This window comes from Mytilus edulis, chromosome 10 (assembly GCF_963676685.1).
Source record: "Mytilus edulis chromosome 10, xbMytEdul2.2, whole genome shotgun sequence".
NCBI lineage: Eukaryota > Metazoa > Mollusca > Bivalvia > Mytilida > Mytilidae > Mytilus > Mytilus edulis.
In genome coordinates, this window is record NC_092353.1 from 16144767 (window position 1) to 16165422 (window position 20656).

Below are 20656 nucleotides of genomic sequence, written 5' to 3' on the forward strand. Positions count from 1 at the left end.
TTTGATATTCTTTAATCGACGTGAAAAGCTGGATTTTCCTCTATGTGCTGGATATCCAAATAACATAAGTTTATTTATTTACTGGGTCTTCCAAAAGCTTCTTGAAAAGTTTTTCAAGTTTCTATTTCTTTCACAAATTAGCTACGCACATCCGGCCTTGCGGTCATAAAACTTTCGAGCACGTTTATTGTTCTCATACTAAAAACAAGGGTTTCGAGCTCAAATTTTGTACCATAAGTACTGAGTAAAGTTTTATAACCAAGAACTCAGAGTAAGTTGTCAAACTACCTACATCTAGGCGATTTAAATGAGATCAGTGTGCTACAAACAAATCCAAAGTTACAAATCTAAAAGATCTATTAAATAAACCAGAGAATCACCATTTGTATCTTGCAATATTATTTTGCCATATGCTTTTCCGTTGTATGATTATATGTTATGAGCATCCCTTGGTTTTGCTTACTGTTTCGTTATATCAACACAAAATCTGCTCCTAATACTAAATTTTAAATTGCTCAAAAGTTTGATAAACAAAAGTACTTCATTTTATGTTAACTTCCTTTCCGTTATATCTTGTTGCCCAATAGGTTAGTTCCTGAATCACCAAGATGGCTGTTATCACAGGGAAGACATGAGGAGGCTGAGAAGATTATCAGACAAATTGCAAAAGGAAATAACGTTACTTTACCAGAAAAGGCATTGGTGAATCTTGAAGCGGACAAGTCAACAACCGGACGGGTTTGGCATCTGTTTACTGATCGGGTTCTTCTAATCAGAACATTAATCATCTTCTTTAATTGGTAACTCTAATGTTTAAATGATTTCAGGGTTTCATAACGATTGTGATTTTTTTTGTAATTTCAGTACATTATGAGACTACAAAATATGCCGTGTTTGTTTTAAATTGTAGAGACTTTCCTTTTTATATTACTAATATGATGAATGTTTCAGAAAAAAAGTTTCTCCGCTAAACTACTAATTAATAAATTTTATTTGTATAAAAAAAATTTAAAATCGTTTACAATCCGCTATATTTATAATATATCTATGAATAAATTGTTTGGTATTGTGATACTACAGGCAAATAATAAAAGTTCGGGTAAATGATGTTCAATAAGCAATTTCTATGGTAAAGCTATGGATATTAATCAAATAAGAACACTATTGCAGTGAAACAGATAACAGGATCTACAATAAAATTATTCATAAAACCAATGACGTTATTTTATATATTATTATTTCTGTACTAAATAATGAGATTGTATATTTGGCTTTGGTTGGTCAATTTAAATATATTATTAAAAAAAAACAATCTCAAATGTTATTGTCATCGTTTTCAGGTTGGTAGTCAGTATGGGGTACTATGGTCTCTCCTTGAATACTGGAAACCTGAGTGGAGATTTTTATTTAAACTTCTTTCTCTCGGGACTGGTAGAATTTCCAGCATATACGTTATGCCTGGTGTTTCTTGACAGAGTTGGAAGAAAGAAATTACATGTCAGTTGTTTTGTTGGAGGTGGTTTAGCATGTATATGTACTATTTTTACCATGCTGTATGCTGACGAAAGTACGTATTATCTAGGGAACATATCGTATAATAAAAAACAATCTTTGAATTGTTTTGATTTTCTTTTATTTTTCATTTTTCGTTTGAGTGATACTTGTCTTTGAGCTCTGGATTATTTACGAGTTTGGCTGTTCCTCTGGTATCTTTTGCCCTTCTATTAAGAAGAATGCTGTAATTTACACATAGTGTATATCTCCTTTCATTCAGATTCACAAATAGTGGTTCAACAGTAAAAACGCTAATAAAGACTTATTTATATTACTGATATTGCATTTTTAAAGATATAATTAAATCATCTTTTTTGACAAGAAAATTGAAACACTGTTACACTCTGTACTGTGTATATTAAAAATACGATTTATATGATGCAAATTAAATTCCTTTTAGAAATTTGAAAATTGAATGCATTTATGTAGAAAATCGGAATCTTTGTATAACATCTCACTCTCAATAATATACTGGGAAGAGAGAATTTTGCGTCAACCAATCGGATCCCATAGATACAGTAATACTGTCTTGAAAAATTGTCAATATGTTACAAATTTAATCAATTTGCGTTAAAACCTTAGTACAGATTAAATTCAATCTAACAAATAATATATTTCTCTACATTAATTTCATCTGCAGGCTTACAACCAATAACAGTTACGTTAGCTATGATTGGTAAAATTGGCATTGCTGCGGCGTTTGCGGTAATTTATGTATGGTCAGCAGAAATTTACCCGACAGTTGTCCGGAATGCTGGTATGGGTGCCAGTTCAGCATGCGCTCGTATTGGAGGCATGGTATCACCATATATTGCTGACGTTGTAAGCCATAAAACTCCATTGTATAGCTCATTTTAATTCAGTTTATTTATTTCTCACAAGGTCTGTTGCATATTTACTCAGTTTCATTATTTAGGTTTTCTAACAGAAAAGTATTTTACGATTTCATCAGCTCTTGCAATTTCAATCATTTTGGCCTCGAGCATAAATGAAGAGACATGTATTGTCGAAATTCACACACAGTTTAGTAAAATTGGTACAGCTTATGTTATACAAATAGTACTTTATAGTCAAAAGGATCCTAGTACAGTACTAGTATGTTAGCAGCTTGAATGTCGGACAAATAATGCTTAAAAGAAAAAGACAAATAGGACAGTCTCCAAATAGATTAACATGAATTGTAACTCTAGAAGCATTTGTGTCTGTGAATTTAGATCTGGAACAGCAACAAATTTCTACTTTTTAGAAATAAAAAGATGTGGTTGCACACCCAAAGACAGGGGGTTCGAGGGGGTCGTACCAAACCCCTTTGAAAACAAATAAGCACTGTTGTTTTTTATTTGGCCGGGTTGTTGTCTCTTTGACACATTCCCCATTTCCATTCTCAATTTTACTGTTTAAGTCGACGTTCTGTTTGTATCGTAACTAAAAAAGTTGAGTGTGATTGTATCGACCACCATTGGAAATTCCTGGCTACGGGCCTGGTATAAGTGCCAATGAGGCAACTCTCGACCCAAGCAACAATGTGTAAAAAGTAAACAATTATAGGTCAAAGAACGGTCTTCAACACAGAGCCTTGGCTCACGCCAAAATCTTTTTCAAATAAATTTATAACAATCATATTCTATTTAATTAAAGAGCAAAGTTGTGGATGGTCATCTAGGTAGAGCCTTACCATTAGTTATATTCGGTGGGTTCTCAGTCCTCGCAGGTCTTTTATCATTACTACTGCCAGAAACACTCAATCACAAGCTTCCAGAAACAATACAAGATGGAAAAGAATTTGGAAAGTAAGTCTTGACTAGCCTTAGTTTTTTTGCAGGTATTTTACAATGAATATGAAAATTTTAATTCGGCATCGAGCTATGTGTTTCTAAATGTAACAATGGCATTAGCATTCATACCAACATGTGCCTCAATTAATAAACAACACGTTAAAAGCCATAGCCATATTTTTTAAGAAATAACCAGACCCAAAAGACGAAGAAACTTCTACGTTGAAGGCCGATCCAAAGTGTGTTCAATGCTTCATGTTTATTACCTCACATACATTTTGTTATAAAAATGCTTTTATAAAATACTAAAACAAACATTTGTGAGCAAATGAATTAAATTCATATTTGACTACCACTAATCTAATGATACTTCAAAAGCTTTATATTTCATTGTGGCGTATTTAGTTGTAAATTTATCTGTAATCTTTGCACTAGTATTTGTACAAGAACAAATTATCAATCTTTTAGTACATTTTGATTATTAACAAAAATAACGAACATCAAGACAATTTTTATCTTTGAAACTTATGTATGATTTTAGGTTATGTGTTCTCACAGGAAATGTTTAATTTTTTTTCAGGAAGGAAAACAAATATTTCCCAAGTAAATCCTATTCCAACCAAGCCTTTGCTACCGACGACAATATTTCTACTACAAAAACTGAATCTTCTAGATTGTAGAGCACTGATGCATTGTTAATTTTTTTTTATTATAATTTTTATGATTAAAACTTTTATAATTTTTGGTGTTTTTTTTCCGGTAACAGTCTAGATAATCATTTCCTCGAAACACAATTACAGAGCGAGGGTGTAACTGGAATGCTCGTACATTTTTCCAATATGGTCTGGAGAAAGTAATCAGTGCACATATTTAAAAGGTACATTACAAATTCATGTAATAATGCCAATGACACAACTTTCCATTCAAGATACAATATAGTAAAAGTAAGCAGTTATAGATTACATTACTGCCTTCAACACAGAGCCTTGGCTCACACTAAACAGCAAGTTATAAAGAGCTGTAGAAAGTAAACAGTAACCGGGTTACTTTGGAATGAAGAAAAGTACTCAATCTTGTCTTTATATTGATTCCAAGTAATGCTGAGATTGAGTTGAAACCATTATTGTTTACTTTTGTGAAGACTGCATGCTGACATGATTACGATGCATTCTTGAGTAGGTTTAATTAGCTGTATTCACTTTTATTAGTACATAAGATTGCAAAAACTACAACTTGCGTATGCTTTAGGATGGGGGTAAATTCAACCTGGGTACCTTTTAAAGCAGCTTTAATTTCATTATAAGCAAATAAACTCATCATAGTAACCAGGTTTAAATTTTCTATTTACGTCAGACGCGCGTTTCGTCTACAAAAGGCTCATCAGTGACGCTCAAATCCAAAAAAGTTGAAAAAAAAGGCCAAATAAAGTACGAAGTTGAAGAGCATGAGGACCGACATTGCTAAAATCTAAGGTAATCTATACCTGAGGTAGAAAAGCCTTAGTCTTCCAAAAATTCAAAAGTTTTGTAAACAGTTAATTTATAAATATGACCATATCAATGATAATTCATGTCAGCGCAAGTGCTGACTACTGGGATTGTGATACCCTCGGTGTATTAAAACCCCACCAGCAGTGGCATCAATGGTTGTATAAATAAACTCATCATAGATACCAGGTTTAAATTTAGTAATTACGCCAGACACGCGTTTCGTCTACAAAAGGCTCATTAATTTTCTTTAATTTAGTAATCTTTACCTAAAAGTTACCAGCGTACACAGGGTATGTTCTTATAGTACCAACAGTGGACGTTTATATCTTCATAAAATCATAGTTCTATGGGGAAAATGATTTTACTATCTAGATTTGATAAATCCGATAATCCACAGGTACCAATGTAAGAATTTATATGCACAGACACCTATATTTAACCATATATATGTCTATTTCTTATATTGTATTTCACCGAATCATTTCATGGTATTTGAACTGTCACTGAAAAATGTAGGTAACTATCATAAAAGGTCATCTGTTATCTATCTCTTGTTTTTATATTTATAGCGTATCATAAACAAATATATGTATATCTTACTTGACGAAGGTTTAAATTTAGTAATTACGCCAGACACGCGTTTCGTCTACAAAAGACTCATTAATTTTCTTTAATTTAGTAATCTTTACCTAAAAGTTACCAGCGTACACAGGGTATGTTCTTATAGTACCAACAGTGGACGTTTAAATCTCCATAAAATCATAGTTCTATGGGGAAAATGATTTTACTTTCTAGATTTGATAAATCCGATAATCCACAGGTACCAATGTAAGAATTTATATGCACAGACACCTATATTTAACCATATATATGTTTATTTCTTATATTGTATTTCACCGAATCATTTCATGGTATTTGAATTGTCACTGTAAAATGTAGGTAACTATCATAAAAGGTCATCTGTTATCTATCTCTTGTGTTTATATTTATAGCGTATCATAAACAAATATATGTATATCTTACTTGACGAACGTGCAATTCTTGTCTAATAAATTTCTAATATGGATGTGGATTCGACGTTTGAAATAGTTGGTGAATTTGGACCATACCAAAAGAGGATTTATTTTCTATTATGTTTGATGCCGTTTATGACGTCATTTCATACACTTTTATCGTCATTTATTCTAGCAACGCCTGATCATAGGTCAGTTGTTTTTAATGTTTGTAAAAAGACTTGAACGAAAGTAAACATGGTAAAGTCATTTATATTTAGACTATTATATAACATACTTTGCAAAGATTTGTATGCACTATGATTATATATTTAGTAAGACGTATTTCTCAAATTTGGATGGATTGTTCATAATAACAACCGTATCGACTAAAAACGAATTGCAGTCGGAATAAGGGTGTAGGACCCCCGACCCCCTTATGAAGCTTCATAATTGATAAATGCATAGGTTTTTACAAGGATCACTAGAAGTGTTTGCTTAGCAGACGCCATCCCAATGACCCCACCCTTTTTCAAAATCCTGGAACCGTATCTGAGTTGTATTCTTAAAGGGAAAGTTTGAATTGTAGATTTTAGCATTAAACACTGCAAATTTTACTGTACCACGTGTGCATTTCGAGATGCTGGAACAAAAATGTCCGAAACCTAGTACAAATATTGAAAACCAGAAACAATCAAAAAGAAAACAAAGAATAGGCCAATCTGGACTAGGAATCATCTATATGATGGAGCTTTATTCCTAATTTTCAATTTATTACCTTAGCTTTATAACAGCAAATGTTAATAAAATAATATAATTTTGATGATAAAAGTAATAGAAACCCAAACGAACAGAGAAGCTCTTGTATAGAACTCAAGTATCAAAACACCAAAAATAACAGTTAATGTAAGAAACGGTAGGTCATGTATCGACATTATATAATGTACAAAGCAAACCCCTATAGTAAGATAAGAAATATTCTGTCATGAAAAAATGTTAAACAATTCAAACCAGTAAACCAATAGCCTAATTTCTGCATTATACAGGTATTTCATGCATTATAAAACCACGGGTTCTAGAAATTTTTGATAAAATCGTATTGGTTAAAAAAAAACCTTGACATATGCTACAATAAGTGAAAAAGTTATATTTATATACTAGTATATTTTGTTAATTTCACCAATACAAAATTGATTTCTAAATTAAAGAAAGAACAAACCATAGTATCTTTTTATAATCTGTTTTCAAATTAAACATGCAAACTTTTCAAACATTGGTATATTATTGTATGTTCATTTATTGGCTAAGTCCCCAGATTCAAACTATTATGGGAATCCATCAGGCAAAAAATTATTGGGAAAATTCTTTAACAAAACTGGAAACTGAAACGAGCATATATAGATATAAGAAGATGTGGTATGAGTGCCAATGAGACAACTCATCATCCAAGTCACAATTTATAAATTTAAACCATTATAGGTCACGGTCTTCAACACAGAGCCTTGTCTCACAACGAACAGTACGCTATAAAAGGCCCCAAGAAATAAAAAAAAAAACATTCAAACGGTAATATCCAATGAAAATAGTTGAATGCTGCACCATATGTAATATTTTACAAGATCATCTTTGAATCCCAATATGAAGCTTTTTGCACTGAAGGAGCTTATATTTGTTTGTTTGAATTTGGTATAGTCAATGTTACGAATTACATGTTTCAGATGCGCACTACCTAATTGGCCGAATGATACATACAAAATACAAAGCGAGGCTCACATGGAAGACGTTAATCGGTCGATTCCACTATCATCTGAAGATGGATACCTTTACGATGGATGTACAATATATGGTAATAACAGCAAACTCGTAAATTGTGAGAAATGGGTCTATGCCAAGACTGTTTTTGAATCAACCTTTACAAGTGAGGTATTTAGCAACAATTCTTATTTATATAAACAACTTTGTTTTTAAATTTAGAGTATCTAAATTTTGTAATAAATACATAGTGTTTATTCTATAATTGAAAATATAATCTTTAAAAAAAAAAAATTGAAATTATTCTGATGCACCAAACGCAAGTTCGAAAATTAATACCAGATACCAGGAAATAAAGAACAAAACTGTAGAGAGCAATATTCCAAAAAAAAGAAGATTAACAAGGACACAAAACCTCTGTGAGTCGTTTGAATAACGTAAGAATTAATACAACTTTATATTAGTAAAGCTGAAAATCTATGGGGTCTTGGTTTCATTGTAGAAACATTGAATTTCCTGCTGAAAAGTTTATGCTTCCTGTTCAGTGATAAATCGCATCCAGGGAAATCCTCTATTATAGTTTAAAAAAAACACACTGTTTTGATAGGACCGACGATTCCCGTGTCGATGCACCCGTTTTCGCACTCTTTGGAGAATATTTTTATTTGAATCTTATAAAAATTGTATTTGAAATATTTGACAGTTGGTAAAGCACGGCTGCCATTTATCTATATAATTTATAAGATTTATAGTAATTATTACAAGAGGTCAAAACAAGTTCTTACAATATCTTAGAAATTCAAATACATTTAACAGAAATTATATACGGTCCAGTATCTACAACAAATTGTCAGAGAACAAGTGTTTATACATTTTAGGTATTCATTGTATTTACACACCTATGCATGCAAAGTTCCATATTTATACTTTTAAGTATATTTTTTATTTATAACTGTTATACCGCCCAGATATCGTAAGCATATACATTTTAATTTTTTTTTGTTTCTGTTTGTCATCACTGTATCATTCTAATTTGTTTACTTAGCAAAATTTTGTTTGTGATGACGAGCTGAAAACTTCCCATGCGGCCATGATATTTTTTGGTGGAGTTTTGGCAGGAGCACTAGGATTCGGATCTTTGTCTGACCTGTGAGTTAAAATTTAATTTCCAACTTTGATCTTGGTTAGAAGATGTCGGCACATTAAGTATAATTTATTGCAATGATTGTTTTACTTGTATACGTGTGGTTTTCCTTTTCCGATCATCAACGCAGGTTGTTTTGTCTCCATAATATATTTTGTTATTCTATTGAGTTTTAAGCAGGTTTATCATGGGAAAAATAATTCACTAAGTTATCTGATATCAGATCATATTGACTGCGGTTTGTTAAAAACTGTTCAGACGCTTCGATCATTTTGCCTTTTCAAATATGTTCAGTCTATTACAGAACCTAAACTTTAACTTAATTCGTTGACGCGTTGCATTTGCACCGATCTGTATCACTTGCGCCGATTTTGTCTTTCTTTCTTTTGCGCCGGTTGTGTACAGTCAGGTATATTACAGGCGAATGGTACTTAGTATTTATGATTTATAAACCTCTGACGTTAGTCAGTTGTACATATGTTATGATTTGTTAATTATAACATGTTGTCCACTACTCACAACGGAGAATTGAAAGTAGGTTTTCTAGCTGGATAATTCAATTTCTTAGATAAAATCATTCTGTTTTCATCCACTAAGATCATGGAGTAAAATATATTCACAGCATTCAGAAGCATATTAACATTACAATCCATACACATCTGTTTTGCCGAGTATTTATATGCTACACATCTGATGTATTCCTTCCTCCAACTACAAAATAACACTCACTTGCAATTTATCTGTACTCAGTTAGCTCAAATGAAAGATCATTGTTTTTTTTAAACGGCGCAAATATCACACTTCCGCCTGTGTATACATAATTGTCATAAAAAAACGATTAAACAAAACAGGATTAGACGCAGTGGGGAACGTGTACACTAAAATTGCCGAGGGAAACATTTAAAAAAAAAAAGGAATTAGCAATGTCCTGTTAGCTGATGTGTAGTTTCTTACTGAAAATCTTAACATTATTGTGTTCCATGTGTTAATATGTCCTACCTGTTGTTTTATATGGTAACACAAAGTACTGTCATATTGTTATTTATTAGATACATTGATTTATTGTTTTCTGAAATATTATTTCTATTAGTTTAGGACGAAAAAAGACATTTTATTTTGCTGTGTGGTTACTTCTCGTATCTAGTTTTTCATTAGCATGGGCGCCATCATTCTGGGTGTATGGACTTTTAAGGTTTATTATAGGAATGTGTACTTCTGGATTGTATATGGTCCCTTTTGTACTTGGTGAGTATTGTTAGTGAAATAATTATATTAAATTCGTTGGAGCTTTCTGTGGTGTGTAATACATTGGCCTAAAAGAGGGACGAAAGATACCAAAAGGGACAGTCAAACTCATCAATCTAAAACAAACTGACAACGCCATGGCTTAAAATGAAAAAGACAAACAGACAAACAATAGTACACATGACACAACATAGAAAATTAAAGAATAAACAACAAGAACTTAACTAAACTTCTATACTAGTAGTTATAAAAATGTGCGAAATTTGTTCAGAAATTATAAACATAAAAAAATATAAGTGTAGTTCTCAGGATGATTACAACAGAGGCCTTATCAGGCTCCTGTATTTCGTTTGAGGATTATGAATTTTTAAGCTTGTTAAGTTTGTTTTTTTCTTTTAAGCGATAGTCTACGTTATTATGTATTATACTTTGTCCTTTTTTCATGTTATTACTAGTTTATAAGACGTGTATTTTTGTTTTGTAGGCATGGAATTAGTAGGTCCTTCTAAACGCGTCTGGGCCGGGATTGTTATATGCTACTTCTTTGCTGCTGGTCTTGTCGTTTTAGCTGGCGTCGCTTATTTCATTCGGGATTGGGTGTACCTAGAAATAGCTATTTCTATACCATCCATATTTTTTCTTTTCTATTGGTGGTAAGTCACTTGTGAATTTACAAGCTATGTCTAAATTAGTAATTTGTGAAATGCATTTCCTGAAAAAAAGCCAGAATGCGTTACAATAACATGTAAATAGTATATGTAAATAAACACAGTAAATGCTGACGGTAGTTCCTTTCATTGAATATCTAAATGCATGTTTGAACGTTGATTGTTACAAATGGATCTATACTACATTTCTACCATAATAATGATTATCCCCGCTCGATTCGTTGTGTGTGTCACTCGATTTATTGTTTCTTTTTAAACACATGGTAAAGCTGAGTGTTGGTTTACTGTTCATTAAAATAGTCTGTTCTTACATGTTGAAAGTAGATAACGAAACTGGATAGAAGTTAGAATTCATTTTCTTTTATGAGATGAAAAACATAAACAATTAAGATATTACTTTGCATACATTTCTGGTTAGAGTGTAAATGCGAAATACATTTTGATTAAAGTGGTGCACCATCAACGCTTTTTTGTCATCTCATTGATAAATAGCCTGTCTTTTTGTATGTTGGCGTTTGTTTCTGTAACAGATCAGTGTTTCTGTTGTTCCATTAATTTTCCCTTGGTTTTTATTTTGGACGGACCTAGATTTAGTTCAGTTAAATCGATTAATGCCTATTGAACAGTATTATACTATTGCTGTCTATATTTACAACCACATGAAATAAGAGAAAAGGAGCATTCAATTATCAAAATCATATTTTATTGATTAAGATTTTAATTCAGATTTTCATTTGATTACCAATGTATTGTTGTTATGTGCAGTCATATATGTTCAAATTAATTTTAAAAAAATGGCATGCTTTGCGATTGTTTCTTTTTTTCATAATAACGGAATGGTATGATATGTCTACGTAATTGTCAAGTAATGTTTTATTTTTTTATTATGTATGAACAGGCTAATTCCAGAATCACCAAGATGGTTGCTTTCGCAAGGCAAACACGAAGAAGCAGTGAAAATTCTCAAAAAGATAGCTAAAGGCAACAACAAGAACGTTGATGAAAAGGCTTTTGGTAATCTGACTGTCCAAGAAGAGCCGTCTGGTCGATTTTGGCATCTCATTGATAACCCAGTTCTTTTCAAAAGAACTTTGATAATTCTTATCAATTGGTATGTACTGTAAGGTTTGTAGATATAAATAAATTTAAAAAAAAACCTTCGATCACACTCAAAACTTTCAATAAGAAATTATAAAATACCAGTATCTTCGCTTGAATGCAAAATGTGTTGTGTGGGGGTGGGGGGGGGGGGGGGGCTTTATGTGTGTTTACATATCGTATGTATGGTCTGTTCTGGAAAAGGAAATGATATCTCACCCCTGCACTTGCAATAGTATTCAAACTCTCTATCATTCTCCTTTACAAATTACGAAATTCATTATTTAATGTCTATGAATATACAATTTCTGATTGAGTTAAGCCGTCCAATTGATATTTTATCGTATGTTTATCTATGTTGTGATATTATACTATTGTTTCAGAAAAAGGGAGAAGGTTTGCTACCATTAAAACGTTTAATCCCGCTGCAAATGTTTGCACCTGTCCTAAGTCAGGAATCTGATGTACAGTAGTTGTCGTTTGTTTAAGTAATTTATACGTGTTTCTCGTTTCCCGTTTTTTTTATATAGATTGGACCGTTGGTTTTCCCGTTTGAATGGTTTTACACTAGTTATTTTGAGGCCCTTTATAGCTTGTTGTTCGGTGTGAGCCAAGGCTCCGTGTTGAAGGCCGTACATTGACTTATAATGGTTTACTTTTTTTAAATTGTTGTTTGGATGGGGGGTTGTCTCATTGACACTCACACCACATCTTCCTTTGTCTAATTAGTTACATTTACCCTGATGACACCGCTCTTCATCGCCAGTAATCCTGCATAAATGACTGTGAAATCCTAAAAATCACATATAGTACTGTAATTCCTAACTCCGTAATTGCTATTTTTCAGGATGTTTGCAAGCATGGCTTATTATGGTTTGTCGTTGAATACAGGTGATCTTAGTGGAGACTACTATTTGAATTTTTTCTTGTCTGGCCTAGCCGAATTTCCAGCATACACAATTTGTTTGTTATTACTGGACAGAGTCGGAAGAAAGACACTTCATGTATCTTGTATGGTTTTTGGTGGCATCTTTTGCATATGTGCTATTTTTCCAATGCTGTATGCAAGTGAAGGTAAATATTACATTAATTACAGAAAACCAACGCCTGAGCAACATGAACTTCTAAAAGAAAGGAGTTTGATATCAAGCTTAAGTTAAATTGCATGATTCTGCAACAAAACTTATTTTATCATTATTTTTTTGCTAGCGGGGGGGGGGGGGGTTATAATCCCTAAATTTAAGTCCAAAGAAAGGCAACAGTAGTATACCGCTGTTTCAAAAGTCACAAATCGATTGAGATAAAATAAATCGGGATTAAAAAATAAAACCGAGGGAAACACATCAAATATCAGAGGATAAGAACGAAAAACAGTTACACTGAAGTGCAACAAAAACAAACCGCCAACAAGCAAGAGATCCAAATAGGTTGTCTTTGTGGTCTGAATAAAATAATCAAACAAAGGTAACGTCTTTGTAATAATTATAAAAAACAAATGAACGTTTGTAATAAAAAAAAAAGAGGAGAAAACAAGTCATTTACTGTAAACCATCAAAAACATATTCAGCTTTCATACATGTATAAACAAAAAAAGTCGTAATTAATTGTTTTGTTTTCATCAAATGGCTTTTACTTTTTCATCTCAGAATAATTGACATTTTATAACTCACAACATTTACATAGAATTATAATATTAACGTCACCATTGGAAGAAGAAAAAAACGAATTTCTGCACGATTTATCTTCAAACGGGCTGTTCGACACCATGTTACATCGCACAATGGAGTTATTATGGCGAAGGAGTGCTTTCCTTCAGGAAAAGTGGTAGAGATGGTGCAACAGTTTGTTTGTCTAGAAAATAATGTATCATTCATATATTTCATATTCATATCATAAAAACGCATGTATTTGATTAAGACTTAAATTGTAGATCTTCAGCCAATAACTGTAACGTTAGCGATGCTAGGAAAAGTTGGCATAGCTGCTGCGTATGGTATAATATATATATGGTCAGCTGAGCTTTATCCAACTGTTGTAAGAAACCAAGGAATGGGATTAAGTTCAACAATGGCTAATACTGGAGCTCTTGTTTCGCCTTATGTTGCAGATCTTGTAAGATCCTGTCATATTTTCAATATTTGTTGTGTTTACAATTTCCTTGCAAAAGTTACCATCAGTATAAATTAGAATAACTTATAAATTTCGTGTGTTGATACTTTTCTAGATGAACCTTCCTCTGTTCTTTCAAAATTAACATTTAGAATATAAGGATGTATGAATTAAAACCGGAATACATGAGGAGTTTTATCATTTAAAGGGACATTGAATGCCTCATTCATCTACAGTCAACATAGTTTTTTTTACTTTATATATATATTTGTTACAATATATATATATATGTCAGCACAGCATCACTGATAAATGAAATGGTAATAGCGTAGGTACAAACAAAAAGTAAAATTACAAAAATACTGAACTCTGAGGAAAATTCAAAACGGAAAGTCACTTATCAAATTGCAAAATCAAAAGCTCAAATACATCAAACGAATGAACAACTGTCATATTCCTGACTTGATACATGTATTTTCTTGTGTAGAAAATGGCGAATTAAACATAGTTTTATAGCTAGCTTAACCTCTCACTTGTATTACATTTGCATCAAATTCCACCACGTGCTGGTAAATGAGAAAACTATTTGAAAATTCAGCGCGTTCGAAGTGGCTATCTCGATTTTCCTGCTTCCGGAACTACACTATATAAATTAGCCATAAAACGTAATCAAAGATTAAACATACGTTATAAAAGTACCTGTACATGATTTGTCACAATACCTGTCGGAAACATTATAGACCTATACTAATTTTTTAGAAATGCGGTTACATTGATGAAATATACGAGAAATATGGGGGTTTTTTTTAAAAGGATATCTTTTAAAAACTATAATTATCTCATTGTCTACATATTTTGTGTAATACTTAAACTTGTCCAACGACATCTGGTCAATGTTAGTAATCACGTCTGATACGGTGCTTTTTGTCCGCAATTCGCTTTTTGTCCGCTTTTGCTTTTTGTCCGATAATTTTGCTTTTCGTCCGAAACTTTTGCTTTTTGTCCGTTGCTTTTTGTCCGTTTTGCTTTTTGTCCGATTATTTTGCTTTTTGTCCGAAACTTTTGCTTTTTGTCCGTTGCTTTTTGTCCGTTTTGCCTTTTGTCCGATTATTTTGCTTTTTGTCCGAAACTTTTGCTTTTTGTCCGTTGCTTTTTGTCCGTTTTGCTTTTTGTCCGATAATTTTGCTTTATGTCCGATATAAAATGTGTATATTTTTGGCAGGTTTCATTTTGAACTTCAAAATACCATGTCCTTTTAGGAGTTAAATACAGACCATACTCACATTATAAATGATTTGTACATGAAATTTCATGTCTTTTACAGTATATCGCATTACCGTCGTTCACATATGGATGGCGAAGCTTTAAATATGGCTTAATCAAGAACTTATAATTAAATGAATTGTATATTATTTGTTTACGATTGTTCAAACAAAAATAAGCGAATTATGTTATATATAATTAAATGTATACATGATTGATTTAAAATTATTATATAGAAATATATATAGTTAACATTCGATATATTTGTCATATTTACGTATCCGAAATGAATAATAATGATTTTTATCTCAGAATAAAGCTGTTTTGGGTGATGTCGGGAGAGCTTTGCCATTTGTGCTGTTTGGTGGCTGTGCATTGCTTGCTGGTCTTCTAGCCTTGATGCTACCTGAGACACTCAACCAACACTTACCAGAAACAATTGAAGATGGAATAAACTTTGGAAAGTATGTCTTCAAGTAATGTTGATCTGAACACATTATATAACATAATTCAATCAATACTAATGATATTCCCTATTTGAATTTTTAAAACAAGAATTCTTTTATGTACAAAATAATACCATCTTCCAAGGCAATCTAGTTCAAAATTATATATATTCCCTTTTAGATTATGTTTTGATTTTAAAAGTTCACTCATTTTATAATCAGAATCACCATGTTGGCTTTAGAATATGTGAAAGGAAAGACGATACTAAGGGTGTAAAATTCAAATTTAGATCAAACCGGGACGTCACAACGCATTTGATATGACATAGCCTCATTAAGGATTTGTGAGGATATGAAATCTATATATGGTTAGTTCGGGAGATTTTACTCAATAAAGCTGGTTTAAAGTGTGAATCCATTCAAGTCAATGTCTTAGAATAAAGATATTACGTTTTTTATGAGTTACTGCATTTATAAATATCGCTTCCAGTCAATCAATAACAGTTCAATCGCTTTTCGAACAATTCAATATTAATTATAATAATTTTGTTGTTTACAATGGTAAAAACAATCGCCTTCAACAGTTTGAAATTATAAATTATACTCGAAAGAAACGAAGTGTCCTAAAAGTATTAAATCCTACAAATACCACATGACTAAATATTGCTAAAAGACTAAACATGTGATACTTATTTATTGTTAAACAAGTTAGGATTAGTTCAGATTTCAAATTGTACATATGTTTTTGTTGAAGAGATATATCTACATCTTAAATTTTTTTTCTTTTTTCTTTTTTGTTGTTGTTGTTTTGCTTTGTACTTTTCCTTGAACTATCCCAGAATATTCTGAAATGTTAAATACCAAGAAACTTTGAATAGGGATAATATTAATATGTATGAGTTTTGTTTTGGGTTTTGTGTAAAGGTAATTCCATATAATTCACATATTTATCTTTGATTAATGAATGTTGTAATAAAGAAAATGTAAATATTTGTAGATTTTAACCCTTATTTATGATCAACTTGTTTTTACCCCAAAAAAAACATTTATTTTTCTTTCAGGATTCCAAACAACAAATATAAATCAGAAAAAATGGACAATTCTGTAAATTCTCCTGGCCTTGACATCAACGAAGGAGTATACTCATCAACATTATGATTTTATTATATTCATTACTCATTACTCTGCCTGACTATTTCTATATAAGACGAAAGCAGACAAATATGTAATTTTAAACAGACATGACGTAGCCTTATTTTCGACAAGCCTTCTTCATGGTGCTTTATATTTAGTTTAGAAATATCTAAAGAAATAGATTATTTTCGACTAACTGGAGTGTGTTTTCAACTTCGTTCAACCATAAACCAATATAATGAATGTCCTACATAACCGAGCTCAATACTGATTTATTTATACTGGATTTGCTGGTAAAACTCCGCTTTTTGGGAAATATTACTTTCTAAAGCTTACATTTGCAATGTACTGATTGAATAATAACATATAATAGGTATAAACACATTTGATATAAATGTCAATGAGACAACTCTCCATCCAAGTCACGATTTGTAAAAGTAAACTATTATATTAGGTAAAAAAAATATAAACACATATTTCAAATATTTTTAGCATTACTGAAAATGAATTTAAGAATGTGGCTGTAGTTAAAGGGATCGTCTTGTTCAGTCTTTAGTTACCTATGTTATGTTTTTGTACTTTTGTTTGGCTCTGTAGTTTTTTCTTTTTTAGCCATGACGTTGTCAGTGTCTTTTCGACCCTCTTTTCCATTTTTATGTAGTAACATTCCACCACCGTCTCTAAATGATCTTGCGCTTCTCGCATTGTATTCATTACTGTTTTCAATTAAGCTATTGCGTAAAAGGTACCAAGTTAAAATCACCCCTGTCGAACGCTTTACAAACTCGGTTACGGATTGATTGACCGCGGATGTGTTCCTCTTATCGAAACCCAGATACAGCCATCTTGTCTCACATTTTTACATATTGTAAACTCTTTTAAATTCATACCACATCTTCTTATATCTATAAATAACCGTAGTCGACTTTTCACCAGGATTTACTTACAAAAGTAACACAACGGGTACCACAAGTGGGACAGGAATTACTAACCATCCGGATTTGGGTGGACTAACGTTGCCAAATTTTTGGTTTGTCATTATTGTTTCCGATTATCCATCTGTATATTCTCTCTCTATTTACTAAAATAGTAAGTTGATAGAGAGAAAAACAACAACAATTTTTAATCATTTAGTTGTTCAAACATTCATTTAATATATAAGATATTTTTAGTATTCATTTTCTTATTTCTCTGATCTAGATAGATTGATCTTTTTAATTCTATGGATTCTTTAATATTTACCATAATATCTTCAACTTTAAGTTCCATCAACAGGCAAAACCCCCAAAAAGGTTATAAATTTCAAATGCAATCACCATCCGAATATAAAGCATACAAGAACATAGTTACATTTTTAGGCAAAATGTAATTAAATCAAAACGGATTTCGTTTACCACAGTCTCATTATTTTCAAAGCGACAAAAGCAGTGGTCATAAAGAAACCAACGATAGACTTGTCACAAAATCATCAAAGGTTCCTTAAATATACTGATGAATGATAAGGTTTTTATTTATAAGTTGTAAGAACCTATAAGACAATGTTTTGCAGCAATGTCTATTGTATATCTTCATACTTGCATGTTGGTATTATGCTTGTGACAAAATTCATTATTGAAGTTCCCGTATTTATGCATGTCCCTTCAATCGTAGTTTGTAGTCGTCGTGGCCATAACTTCATCCAGTTCAAACCAGAACATGTACATTCTATTTTTGTATTGTTCATATTGACCCATGAAACGTTCGTGTTCGCAATGGCTTCTGGTACTGTTGCAAGTTGTGTCCCATCAATGGACAAATACCTCAGCGAAGGTAGATTCATGAATGCGTCTGTATTGACCGATTCAATAGGATTAAAAGACAGCACTATATTTGCTAAAGCTGGTAATCCTTTGAAATCATTCGATTGAATAGTTTCAATACTCCCGTTTACCAAACTTATAACTGTTACGGTTGGCATATTGCTGATTGCTATAGGAACCGTTACAAACTTTGTGTTTGTCATAGTAAGGTAATAGAATTTGGATCGTGATTTTGCTGAGTGCCGTGAGTCTGTTATGTCTGTTAGTTCATCTGACTTAATTGTTACTTGATACATTTTATCAGAGTCTTTAAATATTGCTGGCATTGTTTTAATACCATTGCCTTCAAAATTCATAGTTGTTATATTGTGAAGACCCTTAAATGCATCTTCTGGTATTTCTGTTATGAAATGGTTGTCCTTGAAGTTTACATAATTTAGATTACTTAGTTTATTAATACTGATGGGAATATTATGAAAATTCGTCCAAATGACCTCCAAAAAACTTAACGTTTTTTCAAATCCTTTAAAGGCATTATCTGGAAATTCACTAAAAGGTGAGTTATAAATGCTTAACATCAGCAAATTGTTAAGCTGCTGAAGCGACTCTGGCCAAGATGTCATAGAAGATGATCCAAATGAAATTCCAATTAAAGACTTCGAAAGATTTGTTAAAATAGTTTCGTCTAGCTCAGTTATAGGGTTGTATTGTATGTTAATTCCTATCAGGTTAGACAGTTTCGTTAATGCGATTGGTATGGATTTCAGCTTATTCCCATCCAAACGAACAACGTCCATTGATTTTTCTGATCCAGAAAATGCATCGTCATCAACTTTTGAGATACTATTATTTGAGAAATATACCTGTTCTAACTGGACATTTTTAAAAGCCCCAGCATTGATTGTCTCAATGTTGTTATTACTGAAATCAATGATCCAGGTACCTCCAGATTTGACCAGTTCAGGAATACTTTTTAAATTCAGCTGAGAACAGTATGCACGTTGTCCGGAATATGTTGTACATTTACAAGGTGGAGGTACTGGACATATTGTGCCATAGCTTTTGTGTAATAAAAACAGCCATAAGACATGACAACCAATCTGGAAAAGGAAATGTGTATGTATAAACATAATGGGTCTCTTAAAAAGAAAACTATTTTGTATTTAACTTATTGCAACGCCCATCATAGAACTTAACATTGAACTTGATACATTCAGAAATAGGTAATTGCAATCGCATGGATTTATATACCCATAAATGCAGTTAGAAATGGTCTGTCTTCTAGATGGTCTCACTAATACTGTCCATGCCATGGATTACGACTGGTATGTTTTTTTGGTTTTTTTTCTAAAAACACAAACCAGTCGTTTCTTATTTAATTAACAGATGTCACGCAGTTCAAGTATTTAGTATTTAGTTCTAATTTCTCATAAAAAATTACGCTGCATCGCAATTCTTTTAAAAGGTGAAGCTAAATATTTTGTCTATTGTTTAGGTAGCATTTTGGTGGCCTCTTTCTCTTCAATACATGTCTATTAAGTGAATGACCTCTCTTACAATGTGAATTCATGTCTTATTAATTGATAGTTCGAATCTCCTTCAAACATCAAAACATTTCAACCGAGCAGCATTCTGTATGTGCCTGTCCCAAGTTTGGGAAACTGTTATTCAGTGGTCATCGTTTGACCTATATCATAATTGCTCTTCGTTCATTGTACATAAATCAGGCCGTTAGTTTTCTTAATTGACACTTATCATTTGATGCCTTTTGTAGCTTACTATGCAGTATATGTATTGATCATTGTTAAATGCCGTACAAATATCTATCTTAGTTAACTTCTATGTCATGTTCTCTCTGGTGGAAAATTGTTTCTTGGACAATTATCTACATCTTTTTTTGTTTTTATATATTGCAAGTTAAAATTTCGCAGTTTAAATACAATATTTTACCGTTTCCGGTTATTTATCAAATGAATACGAAATTAGTTTAATACCTGGATGAGCATATAACCCCCAAAGTAATATATACTCTGCATTTCGGTGTTGAAATTTCAGCAGATGAATAAATGCAAATATAGATATTACAGTCTACGATAAACAGAAAAATGTCAAGTCTTTCATATTTCAATTTCAATTATTTAATAAATAATTATCACTTACTTGAAATCTACTTCTCGTTGATGACAT

The 20656-nt window shown here is 31.9% G+C and overlaps 2 protein-coding genes across 2 annotated transcripts in view; one reads left to right on the top strand and one right to left on the bottom strand.

The window, feature by feature from the left end:
- The window catches only part of LOC139492613 (uncharacterized), a 50318-nt gene extending 33624 nt beyond the window's left edge, over positions 1-16694 (top strand). Inside the window, exons 6-20 of the mRNA XM_071280762.1 lie at positions 588-800; positions 1341-1567; positions 2195-2376; positions 3193-3344; positions 3910-4005; positions 5874-6023; positions 7530-7734; positions 8609-8712; positions 9798-9952; positions 10437-10605; positions 11519-11731; positions 12566-12792; positions 13649-13830; positions 15403-15554; positions 16598-16694. Of these exons, the coding sequence (XP_071136863.1) occupies positions 588-800; positions 1341-1567; positions 2195-2376; positions 3193-3344; positions 3910-4005; positions 5874-6023; positions 7530-7734; positions 8609-8712; positions 9798-9952; positions 10437-10605; positions 11519-11731; positions 12566-12792; positions 13649-13830; positions 15403-15554; positions 16598-16694 (2524 nt within the window). The remainder of the gene's footprint in view (positions 1-587; positions 801-1340; positions 1568-2194; positions 2377-3192; positions 3345-3909; positions 4006-5873; positions 6024-7529; positions 7735-8608; positions 8713-9797; positions 9953-10436; positions 10606-11518; positions 11732-12565; positions 12793-13648; positions 13831-15402; positions 15555-16597) is intronic.
- Positions 16695-17865: 1171 nt separating this feature from the next.
- On the bottom strand, positions 17866-20656 carry LOC139492614 (leucine-rich repeat-containing G-protein coupled receptor 6-like). The gene is made up of 2 exons (XM_071280764.1): positions 20630-20656; positions 17866-19569 (listed from the first exon to the last, which is right to left on the bottom strand). Exons 1-2 carry the CDS (start codon positions 20654-20656, stop codon positions 18226-18228), a joined length of 1371 nt encoding a protein of 456 aa, XP_071136865.1. The 3' UTR covers positions 17866-18225.

Excerpts from the sequence above, each read along its gene's own strand:
- LOC139492614 (XM_071280764.1), bottom strand. The coding sequence starts at position 20,656 with ATGTCATCAACGAGAAGTAGATTTCAA. Across the intron at positions 19,570-20,629 it reads CAACGAGAAGTAGATTTCAA|ATTGGTTGTCATGTCTTATG; the intron begins GTAAGTGATAAT and ends TTCCTTTTCCAG.